This window comes from Charadrius vociferus, unplaced genomic scaffold (assembly GCF_000708025.1).
Source record: "Charadrius vociferus isolate BGI_N301 unplaced genomic scaffold, ASM70802v2 scaffold156, whole genome shotgun sequence".
In the NCBI taxonomy this organism is placed as follows: domain Eukaryota; kingdom Metazoa; phylum Chordata; class Aves; order Charadriiformes; family Charadriidae; genus Charadrius; species Charadrius vociferus.
The window spans coordinates 1,250,451-1,277,672 of NW_009649042.1; the positions used below are offsets into that span (position 1 = coordinate 1,250,451).

A 27,222-nucleotide genomic window follows, 5' to 3' on the forward strand; every position below is an offset into this window, starting at 1 on the left:
TGCTGGCTCAAGTGACAGTCTGCTGAGACATATGTAGGTGGCTTTTAAAATTGTGATTATTTCAGACAAGATTCAGAAAACCTGTATTGTAAGTTCAAGTCTCTTCAAGGACTTCTGACACATTGGCATGACACACTGGCATGATACCATGCACTTCAAGTGTATGGGAGTGGTGGAAAGGCAAATGTGAAGTGGATGATGCATCCTATTCTAATATGGCCACTCTTTCTTGTGGAAAGACTTGACCTATTCTAATATATCTTATGCTCCACTGAAAAACAGCGGTTTAATTTTCAGTTATTTTCTTTCACAGGTCATACATATGGGATGGGTAAATGAGAGACTTGAAGGAACTGATTCGTCTCAGCTCTACAAATTCAAGTTTCTGGCACTAAAGGGTTCATCATTCTACATTTTCAGCACTCCACCGGTAAAAAAAAATAGTATTTTTGTAACAATTTCATTGTAAATGGAAGCCTGTTTGTTATGTCTGGATTTGCTTTTCCTTAACAAGTGAAGTTGTCAGTTGAGATTTCAAAAGAGGTTAAAGCTATAGATGCCACTGAATTTCAATGAGCTTTAGATATTTAACCTCTGTCAAGGTCCTCTGAAAATCTTACCGTACCTGGATAGTTCAAAGAATTCCTAATAGGCAGTAAGTGTTTTACTTTTTAAAGTTGTCAAGTTCACATTTTTCTCTGGTTGGTTGGGCCCAATATTTCTTACCTTATTTATTCTAGGGTATTTTGTAGATGTAATGAGTTGGTAGTTACTCTGTTTTCTTAAAGACAAGATACTTCATGAAATATACCATCCATGGTATCAGTAGATACTTGTGGATTTTGCACACAGGCAAGAGATTGAACTGTTACAAAGAATGCAATGCTGCGTGTACAACTTGAAAAAAATGACATCATCTTACTTTGATAATTTACATAGCTAATAATGAAAATTCTGTTTCACAACAGATGACTTATTAGATAAGTCTCTCAAAAAAAACCCCTTTAATTTAAAAGAATGAAACAGAAATGAGATGTAGAATTCTAAACTCTTTAAAAATTACCCATACCACATGGTATTGTTCTATCCTTTCTTTCTTTTTTCTCCAGAGAGCCTTTGCTTTAAACAGACAAATAAAATATGGAATTAGAATGTAATTTCAATTCATTCAAGGCTTCCTTATGATTTGGCTCAGAAAGTGGTCAGTCTCCCCGTTTCTTCAGCTGATCCAAAGAAAATCTGATCCTTTATGTGTGTACTATCCGCAGTACCTTTGGGAAGTACATACTCTTCGAACCTTATTTATGAACCACAGTGAGAAGCAATCAGTAACATTTTCTCTCTCTCTAGACTGAAATTCTAAATAAAATGATTCCTATTAACTTCAAGCATTTTTAAATGGTCAATAGTATTCTTTTTAAAATAAGACAACACATCTGGGAAAAGTTGGGTTCTTTTTTCCCTTCTAAAAAATTATTTGTCTATATGTTAAGTCAAGGAACTAAAATTTGATTCAATTACTACAATCCAATTAAAATGCAAAAACAACACAAAAATATTAAACAAATAAATAACACACCACATGAATGCTTTTCCTTTATAAATTTTAATTATTGTTTTCAGACCCATTTTTTGAAGAAATGTTTTTTATGTAATTAAAACTATCCATCTACATGATACTAATTGGGGATAAACTACTTCATTTATCATGTTCAGCACTCTACTAAGAACAGAGAAGTGAGGATGAATGGTAGTATTTGTACCACATTACTTGTCAGTATCTACTACAGGGTGTTGTGTTTCTGCACATTTTTTTGTAGAAACGGTGGCTTTTCAAAAAAATGAACAAAGGGGACCCCTTTGGTCAATATGTTACATCATCCTGGTACTCAGATACACCAGTAAGTCTGACAGAGCCTATAAATCATAAAACCTGTTGACCAGTTTTCTTGCTATTTAATCACTCCTCAGATGTTTTGTATCAGGGAAAAAAAATAAAACAGGAAATTGGCAGTTTCCAGCAACCACCCACCTGGAGAATTCAAATCTGGATGTAAAACCACACTTCAAAGCTGACTATCAGTGTCTTGACGGCACGTCAGCCCTGACTGCCCCTGATCCCCTTCCCTGGAGCTCCCCCAACCCTTCCTGCAACCCAGGACCCCATTGCAGCACCCCATGGCTGTCAGCTCCTGCCCCAGCAGCGCAGCAGGACCAGTCTCTAGCTCCCCACAGCCCTGTCCTGGCCAGCCATGGGCCCCGATGAGCCAGGACCACCCACATGCCCACGTCCAGGCCCAGCCTCAGCCCATCCCTCTCCCCAGGGAGGTGCCTGGTGCCCAGAGCTAGGGCTGCCCCAGTCCCCATGGCTGCCCTGCTGCTGGGCCTGGCTGGGATGGAGGTAACTTTCTTCATAGCAGCCCATATGGCAGTGGGTTTCTTCGCTGTGATTAAAACAGTGCTAACATACCAGTGTTTTGGCTGATGCTGAGCGCTGCTTGCACAGCCTTTCTCTCTTTCTCACACTGCTCACTCAGCGAGTAGGCTGAGGGTGGGCAAGAGGCTTGGAGAGGACACAGCCAGAACAGCTGACCCAAATAGGCCACAAGCGGTATTACACACCATAAAACATCATGCTCAGCAATAAAAAGCAGGGATCTGGTCTTCAAAGGCAGCTATTGCTTGGGGACTGGCTGTGCATCATTCTGCTTGGGGCGGGCAGGGTGCGATCACCTTTGCATCACGTTTTTTTCCTTTCTCCGTCACTTATTAAACTGTCTTTTTTTATTTTGCTTTTTCGATTAAACTGTTTTCTTGATTTTGCTCTTCCTGTTCTCTTCCCCATCCCACTGTGGGGATACGAGGAGTGAGCGAGCGGCCTTGTGGGTGCTTAGCCATTGGACATGGTCAACCCACTAGAGGGCGATGGGGTGGGCCCTGGCTGGTGAGGACCCTTCCCTGCCAGACCCCAGGGTAGCTCCCATGGCCCCCAGGGAGCTGCCAACCCGCGCTGTGCCTTGACACTGATTCTGTGTCGCATGTCCCAGCTCTGCAGCTGGAAATGCAGCTCCCCACACAAAGCCATGCATAGAGCTGTTTCACTGTTTTTAGAGATATTTAGTGGTACTGCATTTACCATTACTCCTACTGACTTCTTTTTGTTATGTTAACTGCAGCATTAAAAAATGGATTGTTCTTTCACAAAAATGCAAATGTTTTAACTTGCTTGATCTTCAGAAGATAAGAGTTTAACATATTTTATTTCAGAGATGTTTCCATGATGTTATTGCTATTTATATACTCCATCAATATAGTGTATCAATGTACCAATGCAGTGTGCACAGGGTAGATGACCTACAAGTCATACAGTTATCTTTAGTTGTAATGACCTTACCCATAACTTTACAACTGCTTGTAAAAGGATCTGGTACAATTTCTACTCTTTTTCTATTTCATTGTGTGTAAAAGATGGTATGAATGTAAATACAGCTGCTAAGTTTCATTAGAATGGAAAACGTAGTTACACATAGGCAAAAATAAAGACAATTGTGGAAAAAAGTAGATACTATAATATGAAAGAAATTACTATGGTAAGTACTATTCTATTTATACTCCATTTCAACAATATCTCAGATGGTGTTTCCAAAAATGTAGAAGCTCCACCATAGAAGAAATATCAAGAACGGTGCGATTAACAGAGAATGGTCTTTCTGCATCCCTAAAGTGCCTTGTCTTTCTGCGTCACTCAAGTAGCTTGTCTGACTGTATTTAAGAAATTTACAAATTTCATTTACAGATTGATATATTAGAATTGTGACACATTTCTGAAAACTGCATATGTGAAAAAACACCATTAAACAAATAGAAATTATTCTTGTGTCAATGTTAATATACAAGCAGTATTTTATTATATTCTAAAAGCATTTAATAAATTTCTGTCAATTTGCAGATCTTGAAAAGGTTCTGAATTCATATCCTAGAAGAAATTGGGGAGACAGTATTCAAAATTGTCATTCAAAATCAAGCTATTTTATATGTCATTGAAATTTTCCAGAAAAATGAAATTTTTTGTTTTTATGGAATATGGGCTATAGGTATGGGAGGATTGTACTGTTTGATTTTTTGTCTTCCTCATAGTTTGATACGGTTTTTAGCTTCAAGCCTTCAAGTAGCCATATCTTTTGAGCTGTTGTGTTACCCTTAATTACAAAACTATCTTTTTTTAACATGATTGCATACATAACACTGAAGTGGTTTACATGAAGGCAGCTAGGCAATCACCATATGTACTCCATATAGTTTTAAGAAAAGGAGTAAGTACAAGAATAATATGAAAGTAAAAGAAATAGTTCCACCTTTGAAAACCACTACAGAGAAGAAAAGCTTGCATAATGCAATTAGCACATGAGCAGTGCTTTGAATGTTAGAGTACTGCTAGGTAAGTTCTAAATACTTGTATTTGTAATTTACATTGTACATAATGTCAATGTAATATATTAGGAAAGAGGTGGCAATAAGTTGGAAGGCATAGACTTGACCACAAATGTTTTTGGTGAACTTTCTAACTCTCCACAGAAGAATTTATTTTGTTCACATATTTGCTAGGATCAGTCTGCTCTTTAGTGTGTCTTTTGTACCATTGATTTTGAGTTGGTTTGGATAACTTTAGGCTTCTTATACTGCTGTATCATAGGTCATGTCAAGAACATTTCTTGATTTTTTTTTCCTTTTTAATATCTTTTAATAATTTTTTAAAATTATACTTTGCTCATTTTTTTCCATTGAGGAGTGAAGAGACCAGTGAAATGAATTACTCTTGATCTAAATGTATTTAATCTTTTGCCAAGAGCTTTTTAGTACTTCTGGGTAGGTTGGATGCTTCTGCTTAATTCTCAGATAATGCAGCATTCTCTGTATTCCAGTAATAAGTATTACAGCCACTTTGATCTTTTTTTTTTTCCTTAAGTTTTATTCTTTAAATGCATTCAATTTTTTTTTTAATATTTTGAGGGGCACTGAAGATTTCTAGAATGAGATTCAGTGTTCATAGAAAGTCAAAGAGTATGTTATGTTGCCTTTGACTTTAGCGATACCTGAGATATGTAAGTAAAGTTTTTATCCAATTTATCATATTATAGATCTGCATCAAAAACCACAGCAGAATAGCACATTTAAACCACTGCATGCAAAGACAAAGAGTAAATAAGTTATACAACGCATTCAGCAGGCTAAGCAGCATTGCATCAATTAACTTTAAACAAAATCCTGTAAAAGGCATGATACAATGCTTCGCTCAAGAACAACATGACATGAGCTGTCTGTTTTAATGTTCAGCTCCTTAAGACTCTCGTAGAAAAAATCGGATGCTCTCTCAACTGAGCAAGCTGGAATTTGAACTATTCAGGCAATCTGTCAGAGCCCTGGTCGAGCCCTAGTCCTGCTCCACGTTGGGTGCCAGTAAATCTGTCCTGGTTTGGGCTGGGCTGGCCGCTAAAATGAATGACAGATGCTCTCCCCAACCTCCCCCTTCAGGCAGACAAGAATGAGAGAGAGAGAGAGATACTTATGATTTGAAAATAAAGCTAATGAAATATTAATAATAAAATATTAAAAAGAAAACATAATAGTGTTAATAAGAAAATAATGAAATCTATACAATACATACAAAACCGTACTGAGTGACCAGGATGATGATCACATCACTGGCAGGCACAGGTGCGATGCCTCTATGCTTTTCTTCTTCTGACCTTCCAATGGGGCAAATAACAAAGTGAGCTGCCCTTGGGTGTTACAGCAATAAGTATAAGCAGGAGACTCTCTGCATACCATGCCTCAGTATTAATTATAAACATCAGGCCTTATCTCTGCTAGAACCCAACACTATCTGAAAAATATACCACTAATTTCAGAGAGTTCAGTTAGTTAGAATGCAAAGTAAAATTATTGAACAGAAAATTGGTTCTGTTTTACCTCAAACCAGGACTGTTTTGCAGGGTGATTCTTTTTTACATGCACCCCATATTTATTTCTCATGTCTAGTCAATCCTTTACTGCTGATCTCTGAATAGGCATGGAAGTCTTTTAAGCCTATGTTCTAATTGCAGAATTCTCTTCTAGGGCATAACTTTTTCAGTTTGTTGTTTACTACATGTATGTGTCAAAATTAATTAAACTTTATTGTTTTCTCCCTTTTAAATCATAACTTTTTAAAGAAAAATCAATGATTAACAGACACGTTTAAAGCCAAGTATATTCAGAATATAAGCCTGAACTGATGCTGAGATCGCTTGGTCTAGCTAAGTAAAACTAGATTTTAGTAGTTTATTTATTTTTGGAAATCCACTGTAATGCCTGTTTTTAAAACATGAGGAACTTAGAGAAACTGACGCGGAAATAAAAAGCACTTCTGCAACACTTAGCACTTATGAATGTGTTATTTTACAGTCTTTCTGAAAGGATTAATATAGCCAAATATCTACAAACCCAAGTATTCAATACATCACATAATGCATTGAGTCACCTAAGGAATTGCTCTTCCAATAATAATAATAACGACATTTAGCTACTGTTGGTCATAAATTCATATATTAGACAAACAGGAATTAAAGCGGAAGCTCAGTGAATGCTAATTGATACTTTCATGTATTTTGGCACGATTTTTGACACTTTGTGAGAACTGAATTCATATGAATGAAAGTATGTCTGATTAAGTGACCCATTCTGAATACGCCTTTTTTGAAACATTTTGTCAAATGCTGTACTAAAAAATAATTATCTTGTCCTACTAAAATAATCCCCCAAGAAACTGCAGTGTATAGAATACCTACAGGAACAATTCCAAGAGGGAATAATGAGAAAAACTTCTTTATTGCCTAAGGAATATATTTCAGTATCTCATTTATCTTAGTTACCTATCATTATCCAGTTATTAAACGTGTGATGATGGATAAGGCTGCAATAAACTGAAACATCCTTTAAAGCAAATGAAGGATATTGCACTTTTTGTGAACTTTTCTGGTTCTTTCCAGCTTTTCTCTTGACTAGAAATATATGATCATTTGTGATTTTTTTTTAAAGCAATGCAGTCTATAACAAACTTAAACTTAGACATATTATGATAGTTTTGAGAAAACTATAAATAATGTCAGCCGTCTCTTTGGATACTAGTATCCCTTTGTAGTATGTTTGTTTCCCATCCTTAAAATCCCTCTCAACATGTTATTCATGTTCTCCTGATGACCTTGCACACTATGACATTCAGACTGTTTCACTCTTGGCTTTATGGTAGCCTTTCTCTGACATACACAGTAAAAGAAAATCTCGGCTTATATAGGTGCTGACAGTTATTATCATCACTAGCTATCTCTGCTGAAAAACGCATAAGAGGTTACAGAGAGTCAGTCAAAGGATGAAAGAGATGCAAAGGATAATGGGGAGAAAGCTGAAGTATTCAGAGTGAATTTAATGGCACGGCAGTGTCACCGTTCATAGTAGCATCATTAATAGCAGCAAAGAACCCCAACAGTTTAAATACATCTTCAGGAATCAAAACAAATGATATGAGCAAATGAAAGTTCAGTCATGTCTCAACAGTTTAAGAATATAGCCAGTGTCGCTAAATTCAGTTTCATAAACAGCAGATGAAGTCAGTGCTTGTGCTTTTATATCTTGTCTGGCCACTAACGGGAATGAAGGATTCTCCTACTTTTAACTGAGATTGAAAAGAATCTTTTCCTTTGAGAAATTCAAGACCAAATAATCAACTAGCCACCATTCTAGGCTGTAAGCCTTATTTTGCAAGAAGCATGTAGATAGATCCCTTTTGAGCATTAACAGAATGGTCCAAAACCTGTATTATTTATTTTCTTTTCACAACAGCCATCAAAAATAAAAAATATTTCACTGTAAGTAAGATTAAGCAAAGACCTGCTCTACTTGCTCTGTGAGCATGTTTAAATACATAATATCGCTTTATGGATCAGCTTTATAATTCCTCAGTTTCAGTCGTTTCTAAGCTTTTGATATTGCTTACTCGTAGCAATAATTAAAAAGCAAAACACAAATAAAAGATTGAATTGACCTTATTAGAAGGAAAAGAGTAACAGAAGTCTAAAAATTAGAAATGTATGACTCTAGAAATTGCTACAATTTATTAAGTGGTAGGAGGACAAGTATAATACCTAAAATTGCTTTAAATGAATTTTCTAAAACAGCTGACATTAGACAAAGTAAATTTGACAAAGTTCCTTTAAATTAGTACCAAGTGCTTTTAAAGTTAGCTATATGTAATATTTCGAGCTTTATTTTATGATGAATAATTGCATATTAAAAAACAGAAAGTATATAATATGTTTTTACATTTTCTACTGTGTGCGTTGTATTCAAGTAATGTTTGTCATTTGATTGTTCAAATATAAAAACTGTCAAATGCTGAACCCTAGAATATGAGTCCCTTTATATCCTGAAAAGATGTGGTGATAGAACTTCCTCTTCTAGAGGTCTTCAGTCCCATTTGCAATAGGTGATGCCTCAGATCTAAGTTTAGTCATCTCAAAATTAAAGATTGAATCTGAAGTTAAAGGAACTGGGAGAAAGCACTTCCTCCTTTTCTTTTTTTTTTTCTTCTTTCCCAATATGTTGAAATTAAGATGAGATTATTAAGAATTAAATTAAATTGTTAAGATTAGATACTTCTGAGATCTAAATTTAGGTGGAATGCTTTCCACATTAAGAAGAAAGAATTCAGGCAAATTCTGAAACATTGCTTTGAAACACATAGCTGTGAGGTCTACTTAATAATAATGTTCATTACTTTCAATTGGAGTGGACATAAGAGCATATAAGATTAGAAAGAAACTAACACCAAGTTCACATTACTCCTCCAACAGCGCTCCAAAATAACATTTAATAATCAGTCAAGGTCACATCAGTCTGCTCCTAAGTGTTATAGTGGCTTGGATTTTCACCATTTTATTACCATTTTACTTAATGGTTTAGAATTTATGAAGACTTGGAAATTAAATTTAAAAATAAATTAAAAAAAACCCATGTTGATCTTCATGCAAAACATCAGGAACAAGATTAATTATTATAGGTGACTTATGTGCTACTGTGAATACACAGAAAAAGAATCTGTTACTGAATTTCATAGGTTTTTCCTAGTTGAGTTTCATCTATAGAAGCCAGATGTTTTACAGCCAAATTTTGCTTTACTTAAATTATTTCATTTAATTTTTCTGCTTTCTTCCTTTTGGGAGGTGGGCAGGAATAGGACAAAGCTGCATCTGCCCCAGTATTTTGAAGTATTCAAGTTGCTATTAGAGTCACCAAAACACTTATTGTCATGTGCTAAAAGCCTTAAATTTACAATGTAGTCAAATTCTTCATATATCTGTGCAGTCATTCCTCTACATTCACCATGGGCTAGGATTTTGCTCTAAAATATTTAAGCAAAATAATGTGTATTCCCCTTGTATTTTTCCTATGTCTGTGTTCTTCAGGGTTTTTTCTTGAACTACATAGGCTAGGTACTGTTTTTAAAAGAAAACAGATTATCACATTGTATCATCAACTAGAATTTAGGGAAAAACTTCAAATGTCATTCTAATTGTCAAATTTTAACAACCTGTCATATCAACAGGATTAAGTAACAAAATCAGAAGAAAACCAAAAATCTGTCTTTTCATATTCATTATTAAGCACATATTCTTCTTAATTTCAAATATTGCAGTCATATAATCCTTTTCAGTTTTCAGTATAAATATTAAGATATTGGTGCCTTAGCGTATGTAAATTCAAACCTGAATATAGGAACACATCTTGGTCTGTTGATTGTAAGGTGTTTTTTTTAAATTGAGACATGAAGCTGTATGACTATGGGGTTGAGACTCTGGGTTCTCTATGTTAGCATATTGGAAAATATGCTTATGTAACTGACCACAGAGATTACAAAGAGGTTTCCATCATACTGTAGTAATAATAGGGGAAAAAATCAGTGAAATTATTTAATAATTTTTAATCACAGTAAGACCCCTGTAGATGCTGTTTCTGTAAAAATTTTATGCTATTTGACAGTCTTCTCTAAATGCTTCTAAATGCTGGATATTAAATGTAGTAACATGTCTATATTCCAGTAGAATAATGATGGGTGAAATCTTTTTTTTTTTTTCATCTGTACATGATTTTAGAATGAAGAATGTGTTGTTAATATTTTCTTTTGATGTTATAGGTAAGCACACTAGACTGGGTACGAGCTGAAAAAATCTATAACCTCTGTGAGGTTCTATTTAAAATTCACAAGGTAGGTTTCTTAATTATTAAAATGATATTATTTAGTAAAGAAAGCTTGCCATTTCCTGTTAATGATGAGCTCAAGATAATCTTAACTAGGAGGAGCTAACGTTCTAATAGTTCATCTGTTGTTAAAAAAATTGTTTGTAATTGCTGGTGCATTAGCTATGCAAGTATAAGAGAAAATGGAAAATGGATTAAGCGCCAAGTGAGCAAGTTACTAAGATGCTTCCATATTGAAGAAAATGTTCAATATTAGAGCTGGTTGTATGAAGTATAGGTGGGACACACAGGTAAGCATAATGAAGCTGGATATTGCTATCTTCTTAGTGGTTCGTTTTTTCTTAGTGTCATTAGCAAATATTTCACTAGGTTTTACCTTACAAAGAACGACATGGTGCATTTGTCTACCATAGAATTCTTCATTTTTTTCCACTACCTAGAGACAGTGTCAAGTTTTCTGTTTAGCTTGTCCCAAACAAGGTTTGGGGGCAAAACCGTAGCAGTCCGTTTAAATAATTGACTTACAGAAGATATTTTCTAATAAATCGCATCAGATAGATTAATTTAGTTCCCTACAAGCTAATCAAAAACTGCTTTGCAGGTGAGGTAAGGCTGGATGAGAGCCTACTTGCCCGAGCCAGCAAAAACAAATGTATTATCAGGGGAAAAAAAAGGGGAAAAAAAGGCCCAAAGAAAAAAAAAAGCAACCAACAAAAAAGATCAATGTTTTCAGATAAAATGCTGTTTCGCTGAAAAAATTACAGATCAGCTTTAGTTCTCACCAGCTGGTGGCCTTCTCTCTGCTGTTCCTCCTCTGACCATGCACTGATGCTGTGGAGAAGGAAGGCTGTTGCTCTGTTACCTGTTCCTGACTTAACATTGTGCCGAAGGAGAACTGCTTGAGTTTTTTGGTGTTGGTTTTTGGTTTGGGTTGTTTGTTTTTTTTTTCCTGACACAACACCGTTATTCAGGACAATTTACAGAAGGAAGAGTGAAAGAAAAAAAAAAAAATCACAGCCCTGACAATAACACTCCATTCTCCTTTACTGCCCTGTTCAGCATAGATGGGAGTTCTTTGTAGCACTAAATGACCAAATTCTTCAAAGAATGGGGTGGCAGGGAGTTTGCATGTCCTGGGTACGCGTGGGCAACTTCAGGTCCTGCCCATCATTGTGACAGCAGCAAAGAGGAGAGGTTCTCTCCCAGGTTTTTTATTCAGTCTCATTAATCTTTTTTGAGATATACTTTTTTTCTGGTACATAAGTCAGGCACCAGTGACATATATACTCATTGTGCCTTTTGAAAAGATTTTGCTGTGGTTTGGGTTTTCGTTTTTTTTTCTCCTTTAAATGTTACTACTGATTTGAAACTCTGTCCTTCCTTGAATATTCTGGTAATTTCAAGGATAACCTACCCTTAAAGCAAATTCTGTGGTACTTTTTCATTAAGAAAAAAGAAGTGGGAAACCCAAGATTCAACTCTTTAATGTTCTTGACATTTTAATAAATGAATGCTTAATTGCCGGTCTTCATGAATACATTAGCTAAAGTGCAAAAGCTCAAATTCAGCACTTTAACCTCTTTTCTGTTGATTCTTTGGTATAAATGACAATGAGGCAAACTGAGCAAATCCAAAAAGATAGGGAAAACTCAAGAGAGTAAGGTTTCTACATTGCAGACTGAAAGATGGAGTTTATCCTGTAAAAACTGCCATTTGAGGAGGGTATTCTGAAGGATTCTAACTAGTTAGAACTGGTGCAAAGCTGTGGTGGAGAGTGCTGTTGTATCTTTTCAAGAAAGGTGTATTTTAAGGCAAGGTTTGTTTGTTACTTACCTAATTGTAAGCTTCTCATCTATGTTTATTATGACACGAGTTAAACATGAAAAATAAGAATCCAATATAGAAATGAAACAAAATTTTTGCTGTATTTTGGTTTTGTGTATGTGTATACATGCATATAAATACAGACTTGAACACATAAACATGCCTATGTAAATATGTGAATTAAAATTCATATATATATCTCATGCACTTGCATATTCATGGACATTTAGTGGTAACAACCAAATGATTTAAAATGTGATCTCTTTTATCTCATGTGTTTCTTCCTATACTTTGCTTCATACTCCATGTTTACTGGAACTGTTACTGAAAACTTGCATTTTTCAAGGGCAAGAATATTAGATGCATTTTTAAAAGCCACTTTTCTTAAAAACATTTTCTTTTATTGCCTGGTATTTTCACACATCACATTTTTACATGCAAAATAAAAAATACTAATATAGTACTCTATGAACCAGGTTGAGCAGCTTTGAGTCTTGAAGCAGATGTAGATGTGATGCCTGTCACATATCATCACCAGATGATATGTAGGTATTTTGTTCAGCTTTCTTTTCACCAGTCCAAAGGAGCATCGTAAAATAACTTTGAACTTCCTCATGGCTGTCCTCGGGTAGCTGCAGGGCCATTTTTGACAACAAAGTGCTGCGTACCCTGGTGGCATTATGTGCTGCTGCTCAGGTGCCCCGCAAAACATCCGTAGCTTAACAGACTAGGCTTGAGTGAATTGCAGAAGGTTAGGTTTGCTGGCTTTGTGTAGCTTCAGTAATTCACCAGCACAAGCAAAATTGCAAAATTTTCAGTTCCCATCTGAGTATTTTGACCCTGTTTGTGAGTAGGAGAGCAATATACAGGTAAGGATGTACTAGCAGAGCTTTTGCTTCCTCTGCTTTTTGTTACTAAAAAGTTGATCTTCACTGCTGTCCTGCAAGGGCGGTTGTGTGTGCGTTTAGAACAGGAGGGACACAAGACCCTGAACATTTAAGCATTTATTTTACATGTGTTAGAATATTTTACATTACATTTGCATGCTCAAATTCCAGTTGTTTGTTTTCATGTGTGTGGAGTTTCAACTATAGCCTCAATAGGCTATGATGGACTATTAGAGTTTCTGGAAAAATAAATTCTGAATCTTTATAGGGCTTATCCTGACTACAGTATTCTAGGACTTGGGTACCACTGCAAAGCTGCATTCTGATCTTTTCAAAGCCACCTAAGTCCAGTCAAACATGACTGCTTTAACCTCAGATCTGCTTGACTAGAGTCAAGTCTCCTGAGCCTAACCTGCAGTGCTAAAGAAAGAAAATTCTGTTTGAGGTGACTTCAGAAAATAAGATATAACATTCTCTTTGCAAATTACTTTTTTTGTTCTTTCAATCTTTTCTGCCCCGTGCCATCATAGAGAAATTGAGATAAGAAAGGGCCCTATCTGATAAATAGAAATTTTTAAAAATGCATAATTTGGAAATTCAGTCGGTGAAAGGACTCAGATGTATAAGCAGTAGTTTTTTTATTTAGTTTTCTTTTTCTCTATGTTTATGCTAATCATTGAAGTCTTGAAAGATTAGGGAAGTTTCTTATAAGAATTTATTTTCATTTACAAAACATTCTGTTACAGGAATATTTTTTACTGTGAAAAACTAATGTGAAGTTTCCCTTCTTCATCTTCAAGGCAATGGCAGGATCTCACTTCACTCCCTTTGTAGTTGCAGAACAGCATTGGCAACTGTTAGGGGACATTTGAAAGCTCACGTTGTCATTTCCAGAATTAGCCCTTGGTTGCTCGATAAATTACTGCATTACTTGGTGTTTAGCATATTGGAACCCAATTGGAACAGAGTAGTTATATTCTCCTGTAAAGCTGGTACACAGCTCTTGAATTGCATTCAGACAATTCAGGGATTTCCCTCCTTTTCACTGTAAACAATACATTGCTACAAACTCCTTTTAAATCATGTATGTATTGCTTAGGTAACTTTGACAGTACTTTGGAACTGCAGAAGTAGCTCAGATTACATGATAAGGGTAAAGTGAATAAGAAGCAAAAAGATAAGTTGTCTTTGAAATTATTTCTTAATTCTCAGAATATTTCTTCAAGGTAATTATTAAAATAATGGCATAACGTATCCAAGTACCCATCACTTACAGAAGACAATGTTGCTTTAACTGTTTGTTTTTGCTAGATGAAGAATCACATACTGAAACATGTCTTTCAGCTCTGGCTTGCTGATGATTGCTGGCTACAAGCAAACTTGTATTTAGGTATTCATCAGGACTTTGATCTTGAAGACCAGAGGCCATACTGTTTCAGTGTTATGGTTGGACATGGCAAGAGTCATTATTTCAATGTAGAGCTGGGCAGCGAGTTGGCAGTGTGGGAGAAATCATTTCAAAGAGCGATTTTCTTGGAAGTTCAAAGAACAGGGGTAAGTAATTAATAATTTAAATCCTGGAGCAATTTCATCAGTAAAATAAGGATAACAAATTTTTAGATAATTTGTATGTTTAATGATTGATGTGCTCAGTGACTAAGGATCTGAGTACACTTAATTACACTGAAGGCTTCTGAAAACGTCATCATCACATCAATATTTGTATGTCAATGACAATGCAATAACAGTCTGTGAGCATGTTATAAAAGTTTAAAAATTGGAAGTTGACCTTGATTATAACAAACTGAAAATGAATACATTTACAACTGGAAAACAATTTATGTGGAGATCCTTCAGCCCACCTTGAATGTTTTCTTCCAGAAAGTTTATTTTCCACTCACATAAGGTAAATTGTTATGTTTTACATAATAGTTCTGTTTTCAAAGAAGAAATAGTTTGCTCTTCAGTTGTTAATATTAAATTGGGATTGTCCTTTTTAACTAGGAGAGTTTGAAGACTCAGTATAAAAGTGAGAGGAAACTTTGTGATAGTCTTAAATTCTCAAAATTAAACAGCAGATTATCACTTTCTACTAGCTAGTAAAATTCTCTCAAGTCAATTATTTTCTCAGATCTCAGGGTGCACTTCCCATTAAGTGGTTTTAAATTTAAGATCAAGATTCCTGGTATAGTTGTCTAAATGTGGGTGTCTGTTAGCATTGTGGGGACTAACTTCTTATTAGAATCAGTGAGTGGAGTCCAAAGAATGATTGTGCTTATCCTAAAGCAGATACTTTCTTCTAAAGGGGATATTTTATGGTATGAAGACAGAGAAAATAAATTGGTTTTGGTTCAAGTTGCAACTTAAAGCACCTCCGTACTGTTATATAAACAAGTTATGTGGTGAATATCTAGATCCATACTCCTAAGTGAACTGGACCAGTGGTATGGGAATGTATGGACTAAAAGTATAGGCCTTCTCCAATTAAAAACATATTTACACAGCTCGTGTTTGCAGGGATATCCTAAACACGTTTACAATAGTGAGAGTTCTGGATCACAGCATTGCATTAGCATAGCTTGCAAGGCACAGGAGTCCTAGCACAGGTGTTGAATCAGCTCTTCTAAATTTCCAAATCTCTGGGGTTCTAATGAGGTTTGCAGATGTTTGCTTAGAACTCTTCCAATTGTCTCTTCAGACTGATGAGGTAACAGAAGTGCTTTTGTAATGGTGATGCTGTTGCTCCTGCACTTCTGAGAAGGAATGCAGTTCTTCAGAAAAAAAATTGATTCTTCTGAAAAATTGCTGGGCATCAGGGAAGAATTAATATTTCATACTAAGTATGCATAAAGTATTTTCTCACATGAACTCTTCTGATACGACTGTTTGACCAACCATTCAATGATCCTAATTATTATCCAAATAAAAAGCAGATCGTGTGTAGTTAAAGTTAAGTGTAACAAGGGTGGAGATAAGCTGGTTCTGTAGCTGATTTGATTTCTGAAATATTTATTGTTAAATCTCAAAACTTCTTGTTCTTTTACAACCTAACAGTCTTAAAATTAAAGAACGATTCTTTGCTTGTGCAATGATCTTTTGTCATTTGAATCCACAAAACTTCTAGACCATTATCACACAAAAGACATTAATATTTCTTCCAGCTGTGGTTTAACCTATGTGAAACCTCCAGGAGAGGCATTCAATTAAAATCCTGGTTACAGTGCTTAAGTCTCCATAGGTTGCATACATTCTTGTAAACTGTTATGTCAGTAGGATGCGAAGCACTGTGGTCACTCTCCAGCAGTGAAAAATCTTTTGACTCCACTATTTTCTTTCTTCCTTCAAAACATAAATGCTGCTTTCAATGTCCTTCTTTCCAGAAGCATATCAAGAGCAGCATGAATGAGGTGCAACTTAACATTACATAGATTATTTCAAGCCATAGAAAAAGAACTGACATTCAGTATCCAGAAAATTGAGGGTTGTCCCTGGTAGGTTATATTATCCATAAAAAAAATCTGCCTTTTGGAGAAAGACCATAATTACAGTTGGAAATTCATTTTTATTCATAAATGATTGGGCAAGATTCATGGCACTGTGATTGCACTGTGGCATTTCAGCCATTCTTATTTAAATGTTGCTTGGTTCTGTTTGCTGTTGAGGGTCATTAGGATCTTGTCTGACAAAGTTGTTGTTAACTTTATCCTGTACATGTTCTTTATGTTTGATGTTTCTATAAGAATTGTATTTCTGAGAAGATTCTGTCCTTACACAGTTTATGAAAAGAAATGTTACGGCACAATGGAATGTTCAAAGGTGCTTTTGAATTTTATACTGCCCATGTTGTGTGATGTTTTTATACATTTATTTTGAAAATGGAAGCAATGTTAAATGGCAGAAGGAATGCAATAATGCAGGAAGAAACACTCCTTACAATATCGTTCCCCTTTCAGCTATCTCAAAGCCGTATTTCAAGCTGCAAATGCTTACAAAAAGGATTCCACTGAGAAACTGAAATTCAGTGATTCTGATATAATGAATCTATTTACAAACAATTATAGCAAGCAAGCTTGTGTTAAATCCACATGCTAGAAATACCTATATTTTCTTTCTATGAAAAATATTGTAGTTGCTGATGGCATAGGTTGGACAGATGGGGGCAATAAAAATGCAATAGAAGTAGGGCAGGAAGGCAGTTGAAAGGCAGAAAAAATGATGTTAAAAAGTATTTCCATGAGGTTAGTAATAAAAGTCAGCATTGCAATCGAGGAGGATAGGTAGAGAAGTCCTCTCAATAATAACTCCAAGCATCTCCCACAAATCCCAGCAAGCCTCTCTGTCTCACCTGGAACATCCTGAACAGTGCAAGACCAATTAATGATGCTCAGACTAAGTAATTTTTTTTTAATTTTTTTTTTTTTTTAGTTTTTGACAGTGTGGACAGTCTTCAAAAAGAAAAGACTAGCACTTTTTTCAGATCTCTTACTAAATCTTTTACTCTTCAGGGTAGTCTTGTCAGTATAGTAGTATGGGATTTTATTCCATGTTTTTTCAGTGTTGCCTTTTATGTTACTTTCTCAGCGTTCTTCCCTCTCCTCAAACGGTTCTTTCCAAAGGAAATTATCTTGACTCATCTGTGTCTTGGATATGATTGTTAAATTAATGCAGAAACACCTTCATAGGATGATTTGGATCTTTGGGGTCTTCAGTCTTCTTCCACAGAAGGACAGAAAAAGATATTGCAATAGTATTTGGTAGTGGACAGAGGAAAGAGGGACAGTAATACATTTTACTGTCAGCTGTAGAAAAGCTGGGCTAACTGTGCTGGCATCTTAAAACTTTGTACTTGTTACATGGGTGGCAGAAGACAGAGAAGTGGAATCTGCTTCACAAGGTGGAAGAGCTCTCAGAAGAATGAAAAAAACATGCAGGGGGAAAATCATCCGCTACAGTGTCACTGAAATACCTGCAGTTGATGTATAGTGAGGAGACATGGTTACATACTCTCCTCATTTATCTAGCAACTTTTAAACATGAAAGAGTATTTTCCCTTCATGCTTCCAGCTGTGATGCAGATGCTGCAAGCTCTTTTGAATCCTCATACAGCTGAATAACCTAGTTTCATGAAACCATTTACTTTGTTGGACAAAAAAAAAGTTGTTTAATAGGAGTTACTGTAAAAATTAAAATAGGTCAGAAGTTGAACTCCACTCAATCAGAATAATGAAGAAGTTTTGCTGCATGGTTATTTTCAGTGCTTAAAGTGAACTACTGCTAGCAAACTTCTTTCCACTTTGTTCTGTAACTCAATGACTGATCTTGACAGACAAATAAACCCTGGAAATAAAAATATAATATATAATTGTTGAGGGCAGGGATATGAATGTATAGTGCTAAGAGAAATGTTAGCAGTAAAATTCATGTTTCTGGAATGATACAAATTCCTCCTGTGAGGAATATATATTAAAAATAACAAAACTTTTTTTTTTTTCCCCACAAATGTTGCAATAATATTTAAATTAAATCCATGTCACGTGAACATCATTGGAAATCCAAAACCAGTTTATAATGAACATAAATGTATGATGCAATTGTCCCATGTTTTCCTTCTTTATATTTCAGTTAACATGTATCTGCTTCTGCGGATGTTTTATCTTTTTGTATGCATTTTTAACATTTGCTTATTTTCTTAAGAGTTAACAACAAACCATTCTTTGTAGTGAGATTCTTGATGCTGAACATGTAAGCCAGAGTGGCTCATTGTGGCTCGGAATTGCTTGCTGGTTATGTCTCTTCCTGGATAAATGCAAATATAATTATTGGGAATAATTGTGCATGCAGACCTGGAGCTTTGTTTCTATAGGATTCCCATTTCAGTTTTCTTTCCACAAATATTGTGCTGCTAAAACACTATGATTAAAATTCCTTAAAAAAGAAACAATAGTTAAAACAAATGCAATTAATCAAATCCTTTTCTGTTTTGAAAGCAACAATTGAGGTCCTTTTCAATATTGGTTGGTCCAGCCAGTCTCTGTTTTCATCTATGAGCATAAGCAGTGTTCCACACTTATGAAAGATGACAGACAGGAGTAACATTTCTTACAGTATCCTTAGTTCACCATCTTCCTGTCCCAGACTTTAATATTTCCCTCTATACACTGTATGTTCTTTGGGATGATCTATATGAAATGCCTGAGGAGTCTACAACCACATTATTGATGGTTAAAACAAAACAAAACAATCACATAATTATTTTGAAGAAGTGGTTTACACAATATCCTTTCCTCAGCTTTGTATCTTTTTCCCTTTTTTGCTTGATGGACTATCTCTGACTAAGTGTCTAGTCCTGGTTACTTTTTGATATCCTCTGTTCTATTCATCTTTTTAAATTTCCTTGTAATATCTTGTCATAGATTTTACCAGTTCAGCAGTTTTAATTCATTTCTAACTGTTCATAATATTCTTGTCTGAGAAAGCGAAGTTACTTTTCATAAAACATACATTGTTTATTGTACAAATCCTTTCAGAATCCATACTGTTGACAGGTTTTGGTTTTCATCTCTTGTTTTTGTAGTAAAGATTTATGGTTTTAAAGTTTTTTCTTTATAAAACTTATCCATGTAATGCTCCCTCTTATCCCTCCTTTGCAGCTCAGGAAATATTCTATGCAATCTCCTCATTCCTACAACCATTTGCTGTTTGTTCTTGACTGTTGCTTAATTTTACATGTGTATTTCTTTTAAAAATGCTCTGAAAGAGTTCACTAGAACTTAGTGAAAACATAAGGAAGTTAATAGGTTGCTTCCAACTGATTCAGTAACCTTTCCAGGAAAGCAGTATTTTCTCATAATTTCCTTTTAAAAGCATTCAGTTGATTGTATTGTATAAAATAGCAATATAGTAGTGACCGTATGCATATGTACTACCTCCTAATCTGTCATAAGCAATAATTGGTTTATAACATGAAATGTAATGCTTATATGTCAGATCACCTACTAGCTTCTATGATGTGTAAAATCACTTATAACGATGAGAGATCAGAAAGAAAGAACAGTGCAAAACTGCAGTGACATTGTAAAACCCTAAATTTTCACCCAAATTAAATGGACAAATAGCTCCCATATTGTAAGCAGCTCCAGAAAGAGAAAAAAAAATAATTTATGTATTTGGGCTTTTATCCTCAGTCCACTGGATATAATAAACTCCTCAGGATTTCAAAATTAGGAGCCAGCTGGAGAAATTCCTTTACATAAAAGTTCAAATGACTTCTAGACGATTTTTTGCCACTAAACATCAATGCATGTTTTAGCAACGTTCCTTTATATACGCTTAAAGTTGAGTGTTCAGCGAACGACTGCGAATGTGAACAGTGACGTGTGCTGGTCAGTGATGCCTATCCCTGGCATTCCCACTGTATGGGGGCCAAGCTGCAAGGAAATATGAAATTAGCCCCATCTGAAATTACTTTTTAGCATGAAACGTACAAGTCCAACTGAAGAGAAAACTGAAGAAAAGGGTTTGGGATGTTAGCATCCAAGCAGCCTAAAAGAAGTTTAGTTCCTGGGTCACCTTCCTGGAACGTTACACAAAAGGTATTTTCTAGTCATTCTCCAGTGGCATTTTGAATTGATCCTATTACAACTCAAGTTAGATATAATCAGAATAGATCTTAGAGACACTTTCCCCGCTGGGACTTGAGCAGAGGTTAGGTATCTTTCCACTCCTCTTTCTATCGCAGCTAACCTAACTCTTCCGACTACCTGATTTCTGAGATGCTCAGAAGACTTTGCGTGTCTCCGTAACTCTGTGGTCAAAACAAAGACATTCATTGTTTCTAGGCATCTTTGGGAATTAGGTGGTGCTTGAGGAATGGTGGTCTAAATCACTGTCTGAGACTGACCAAAAGGATTCCACATAAATAAACGAGATCTAGCATAAATTAGGCAGTCTGAATAAGAAGAAGAATTGTCATTTCTAGCTTATGAATCTGTTAATTCTTCATGGTAAACTAAGAGGATGAGTAAAATGGGATTGGTTGATCATAGTGTAATCCTTGTGAGTTCCTAATAATATATTTAAAATGCAAAAATATTAAATGCACTTGGCAGTGCTATCTTAATTTTATATTCCGTGATGATGAAGAAGTATATATGAAACAGAATTGTTTACAGGAATCCCTTTAGGGATGGAAATACCACTATATGCTAATTTCAGAACTGATTTCTGAAGAAAACAAATAAGCAAAGTGAATATCCTCCTTAAATTCAGGTGAAATATTCGATAGCAGTTAGATTAGGTTAGACTTATAGGGTCATTAAAGTTACTTATCAGTCTGTTACAAGAAGGACTCAGTTTAATTACACAATTAAGTTTTAGATTGTTTTCATTATGTACAGAAAGCTTATTACAATTCCAATTTAACTGGTCATCTTTAGAAGTACTATTAGATTCTAATTTATTTTCATACTGATGCAAAAACCCCACCATTCTCCAACAGAAAGAAAGATGCTGAGAACCATATGGATTAATTGTAAAGACATTTGTAAAAATGATCAATAATTCAACAGTTCACATACCAGGTGAGAATCAAGCAATGCACCTATTAAAATTTTTTTTAAAAGCAAGAGAATGTACCAATTTACAAGGCTATTGAACAAAATCTTGTTTACATATTCTGTATTTTAAACATAATTAATAAAAATGTTGATTTTCTTGAAGCTACACCAATATTTCTAAAAATAGCAGTATATACTTAAAATTATAAATTATTCATATTGAAAGAGTAAATCCAGACTTACGTATATATCTTAATATATTTATATTTATTTATAAATCCAAAGATTTATAACCACTATGTGATGTGAGTCTAGATTTGTTATTATTTTCCAGAGGATCTTATAGTCTTGTATAAGGCTGAAACTATTAAGCCTGTCAAGAAGTTATTCTCATGGCATTTCAAATTTATGAAGTAATATAACCTTAGAATTTTTATATTTTATTTTATGTTTTCAAAAGTTGGTGTTCCCTATTATTCTCCACCTGTGATTCCTTTATAAGAATCAGACAGAAAAAAGAAATCCCACTCCAGGCATCATTGATTCAGAACTGAATTTTGTTGTCAGGAATGTCTGTTGATATTTCTATTTAAAATCCTTTTTCAACTGCAAAATTCCAGAATTTATAGATCACCAGAAAAGAAAAAAAAAATGTATTATATAATAACAAACTGCATCAAAACCAATTCAGTGCCTTTGCTGAAGTAAACCAGTAGAGTTCCACTAAGATGAGTGGTGCCAGCCTGATCACTATGATTGCTACTGTGGGTCTGCCTCAGGTATGTGAAAAAATACTTGGAACAATCTACAAGTAGGAAACTGTGAAACATTTAAGTCACTGTTATATCTTGCTTTTCTGTATGGAAAAAATGAGTTGCTACAAAACCACGAAGCTGTTGCTCAGGCACAGATGAGGAAGCACACACACTCTGTTCCTGACATAAGCTAAGGCTGAAAAATGCGCTTTGAAATTTCACTGCTAGAGGATGACCGCTGCTAAGCTGCTGGCCTTTGATTTTGTACTTCTACCTCCATTTCTCTCATTACCGTTTCCTACAACCAATTTAAGCCATAGTCTCCGTGTTCAGCAGAGAAGGTAGCAAGTCTTCTTTCTTCTGTCAGATTTACATTAGCTACAGGTTCATACTACAGAGTGAATGCTATAGCCATGAGTAGGCATCTGTAACTGCATTATCAGCTCGTCTTGCCAAGTAATAGCTGAACCTACAACGGTTCAGGAGAAATTAGTTGACCTATAGGAACACAATTCCCTGCAGAGGGACATTTGCTTCAGGCCGCATGTGCGTGTAGCCCTGGTCTTTCTGTGATGGTGGTTTAATGCTTAATCTTAGTTGTGCTGAAGTTTTCCAAAAAGGCAGTCTGCTCCACAACAGCTCTACTAAGAAAACCATTTTTGCAGTTAGCTGCTATAGTGTCACAAGCATTACGAATTACAAACAGATTAGATCAGATAAGTATTTATTTCAGTTAGAACAGCTGTTGTGTGGCAGGAATTTTACTTATGAGCATGGCTCAGATTGTAATAGATGACTGAAAGGCAAAAATTTCAAGCATAGCTGTACCCTGAGAAAGCCCGCATTAGAAACATGAACATATTACGCATAGGTGTTATCTTCTGAAGCACTAAGCACTGAGCTAGCACCACTTCTACTGAAATCAATAGAAGCTTTCTTTGAAGTTCAGTGAAAGTATAATGAGCCATTGAGTCCTCTGAAAAATCTTACTTTTAGTGCCAGTGTGTCTCTTGCATACATATATGCTGAACCACAGATGTGCATTATTGTTAAAAAAACCCAACTGTACCGTCTTCTTGAAATCATCAGATTACAGCATCATCTTTTACAAAAGAATGTACTTTTTTCTACTAATACCCAGTCAACTATGTAAAAAAGAGTCATTTTAGGGCACTAGATGCAATTCCTTCGATTGCAACAACTGCAGATCTTGAAGGAATGCACAAGATTTTTAGTCAGATCTGTTCTGTTTCGGTAGGGTAGTTTTAATTGTATCTATCTGTAATTATCACAGTTCTGTAACCTTTTAATTGTGACATGATGAATTCCTTAGCGGTATGGCCAAATGAGTGGATCTGCCACATTTTTTAAGTGAAGATGGTATTCATCCGTTCACTCTCACAGAAATTATTTCACTGATCCTTTTGTACAGTTATCTGGAACAGGAATACACCTGAGCTTTGGAAATTTCTGGATGAAATTTCTGAAACCTCTCATGCTTTTGATGAGTGTCAGATTTCATTGTCATTTCATTTTCTCATCTGTAATGTGGATTCAGAGTGAGAATGCTTTCAATGTACTTTATAAATGTCTTCTGAAAGTTTTGCTTTTTAAAAAAAGATGACATATAATATAAAATGTTTTATCCTAAAATAACAATCAGAATTTTAAAATATGAGAAAGCCAAAGTATGTGCATTTTTAATTCAACTATTTAAAGTATGTGCATTTTTAATTCAACTATTTTGGAATTTCAAAGCATTTAAAAAGCATTTCAGTTTAGCACAAGTAATTCTACGTGAAAAGGCTGTTGAAGATTTTGCAGGCTGTCTTCAGAATTAAGGGGTTTAATTTTGTATGCCTCCTAGTACACTCTCTATATGTGGGCTGAGATATATTTCTCAGTACAACCATAACAACTCTGGTTGTTATCATCATCTCCACATCCTACTCAGAGGTTTTTTATGCTAAAAGTGGAAATTTCAAAAAAGCTTATGCTTGACCTAGCTGGTCCCATATTAAGGCTTTTACCAAACTTTGTGTTTCGGTAACTACATTGGATGCATTAAGAAACCTTATTCCTGTCACACCTGTATGATTTAGTAGCTTGTGAATAGCTGCTGTATAAAATGCAAGAATCTGGGTTCCAAACCATCTGTTGTTAGTATACTTTTTTTTCCTGACCCTCACTGTATTTTAAATGCTGTTGTACGTTATTTTATGTCTAATGCATAATAAAAGAGCACATCATTTAGGTCCTTCTCTGTTTCAGGCATTTAAGTTTCTCTGACAAGTCCTACAAACTTCCTCCCATTTTTTACAGCTGCCCGCACTGACAGAAAGACTAAAAAAATATTAAATGTAATATGAGGTGGGTTTTGGTCGCAGAAATAAGAAGAAACAAGTATCAGTGATATTTGGATTACATTAAAATTTTATCAGTTTGAATTGGCAACCCTGGAGTCTTCTGTTAATATGATTGAAATGTTGACTAGTAATTGATTTCTAGGGAAAACTCTTACAATTAAATTCAATTATTATGTTAATCTGCAGTTTAATAGAGAATGACAAACAAGTTGTTTCATATACATTTAGCCCATTAGAACTCCACTCTCCTCCTCATCTGTATACAGTTCACTTTTGTAAGTCTTTATGAGATCATGGACTTTGTTGAAAAGGCAACTTCTTTAATACGGAGAAGTGCTCAGTTTGGGGTGTTTCTAGTTGTTTTGTTTGAGATTTTTAGTCACTTAATTTTGATCTACATATAGTTAAGCTTTAATTTTATATTTTTTTTTTACATTAAATAACAGACAAATCTTGAATAGCTCAAAAGAGCTTTGCCCTTAACTTTAATAGATTTTGGGGTCATCACTAAATTAAGCACACTAAATGCACGCTCTATTGTTACTGGCTTGTATCTATATTCATCGGTAGTTAACTATAAAAAAGGAAAAAGACCAGAACCAGATGATGATGGCTGGTTTATAATATATGAAGTAGGTACTGTTTTTACTGAACAAATTGTTCTCATCATGTTGTTTTACATGTTAAAGAGATTACTTGTCTCTGGAAAACAATATTCAAAAAATATATTCATTAGATTAATAAAATAATGTTAATTTAATTTTGATGGAAATATTCCAATGTTCTAAGCAAAGTAAAAGTTTTATTAAGATTTTAGCATTTAGTATATTGATGGCATATTATTTCCACTCTGAGAGATAGCACATGTTTTAACTTAAAGTGGATAAGTGAATAATATGAATACAGTGTGCAATATGCATACTGTATACATATGGATATGGATATGGTTCTTTCCCAAATGTTTTGCTGCCTCGTTATTTTTATCATTGATTTTTAGAAAGTATGTGTTGAATTCTATAAAATGAGTAGAGTGAGAAATAGCGTCTGTGTTCCCACTTACATGTAATAAACCTTTACAGCCAAATGTATGTATACATATATAAAGCAGTTGACAGAGTAGTGGGGAAAATGTGTAGTTTGAGCAGTGAAGTAAATCGGTATTGTCTACTTTCCAGTTGCTTTTTGGAAAATAAACAAGCAAAATCATGAATGTGCCAAATTTGTATTCATTTAGAATAGAAGGCCAGTATTTATTTCTGTATTTTGGCTGATCAAAAACACTAGAATTTCTGCTCAACAGAACATAGCTGAGTTCAAAATGAATGAATATATTGCGTATAAGTGCTGTAGTTAAAGCAAAAGTGAGGTTTTTCTTCATGCAAGACAATAATTAACCACAATGTAGCCAGGCATCAGCTAAATTTTGAAATTCAAAGTTTTGAAACTATTAGCTTTATGAGGAATTAGGAACAACAGCACTAGAGGTGTAAAGGTAAGCTCCATTAAATGGAATATGCTCTATGTCATCTTTCTGTGTTGCCCTTACACGAGCGACATCACTGAATTTCATTTCTTCCTTAGAAAATTTATTTGCCAAGGAAATAAAGGAAATCTTAGGAAAAGGAATACTAGTTGAAAAGGTTGCTAACTGACCACCCTGATTCTTTAAAAATGATATAAAATGGTATTTTTTTCCTATGAATCGTTGTTGATCTCAGAATGTAACATCGCAACTTCGGATATTAGTAAGCATGATTTTAAAGAATTTTGCTGAAAAACATAAACAACTGGAACCCCTATTTCTTAGACTGAATACAGGCCCACATCAGAGTAACATTAAAAGATTGTGTGTCTTGAAAAAAATCCATAGGTACTACATTGGACAGCTATGACAGAACTTAGGCACAGTTAGGCCTCCCAGCTAAAGCATTTCAATAACTCATAGTCCAGTAACCACAAAAATCTATTGCATGTCTGCATTTATTTAGAAGCATTTGGACTGCACAGTCCCTGAAGCAACCAGACTTCCTTATGGATTCCGCCTACCTGGGAGACCCAAAAGTCTGTGCCAAAATCAAAGTGATCTGGCAGGCATGCTTGCTTCCTTCTGGCTTTGCACTATGGCTCTGTGTAGCCAAGGACCCCTAAACATAGAAGACAACTGAAGAGGAGAAGTCATCTTTTTCTTCCTTGCGTCTCCTTCATAAGCAGCCTGTGTCTGGGCTGCGATGGTGCCTATTACCCATCAAGTCTTTGTGCTTCCAACCATGTCATAGGCCAGTGACTACATGTGAAATGGTCCCCCTCCTGTTTGTTGCCCAGGTTCTGTCTCTCACTGTACAGATATTTGAGGTATATTTGTGCCCTTCTCCTTGAGTGGAAATAAGAAAGTCCCTCTTGCAGTCTTTTCACCTGCGTTCACTCCAGTTTTAGCATTTACTCACTTCTTGACTTTGGTACCTGAAACCCATGAACCAAGTTTAAAGCCTTTCTTGTTAGATTAGCAGATCTGTTCACAAACACACTGCCTGCTTCTGAGGGA

At 35.1% G+C, this 27,222-nt stretch overlaps 1 protein-coding gene across 1 annotated transcript in view; it reads left to right on the top strand.

The window, feature by feature from the left end:
• SNTG2 (syntrophin, gamma 2) overlaps window positions 1-27,222 on the top strand; it is a 183,847-nt gene that overhangs the window by 136,702 nt on the left and 19,923 nt on the right. The window contains exons 12-14 of the mRNA XM_009887927.1: window positions 314-430; window positions 10,229-10,300; window positions 14,349-14,558. Of these exons, the coding sequence (XP_009886229.1) occupies window positions 314-430; window positions 10,229-10,300; window positions 14,349-14,558 (399 nt within the window). The remainder of the gene's footprint in view (window positions 1-313; window positions 431-10,228; window positions 10,301-14,348; window positions 14,559-27,222) is intronic.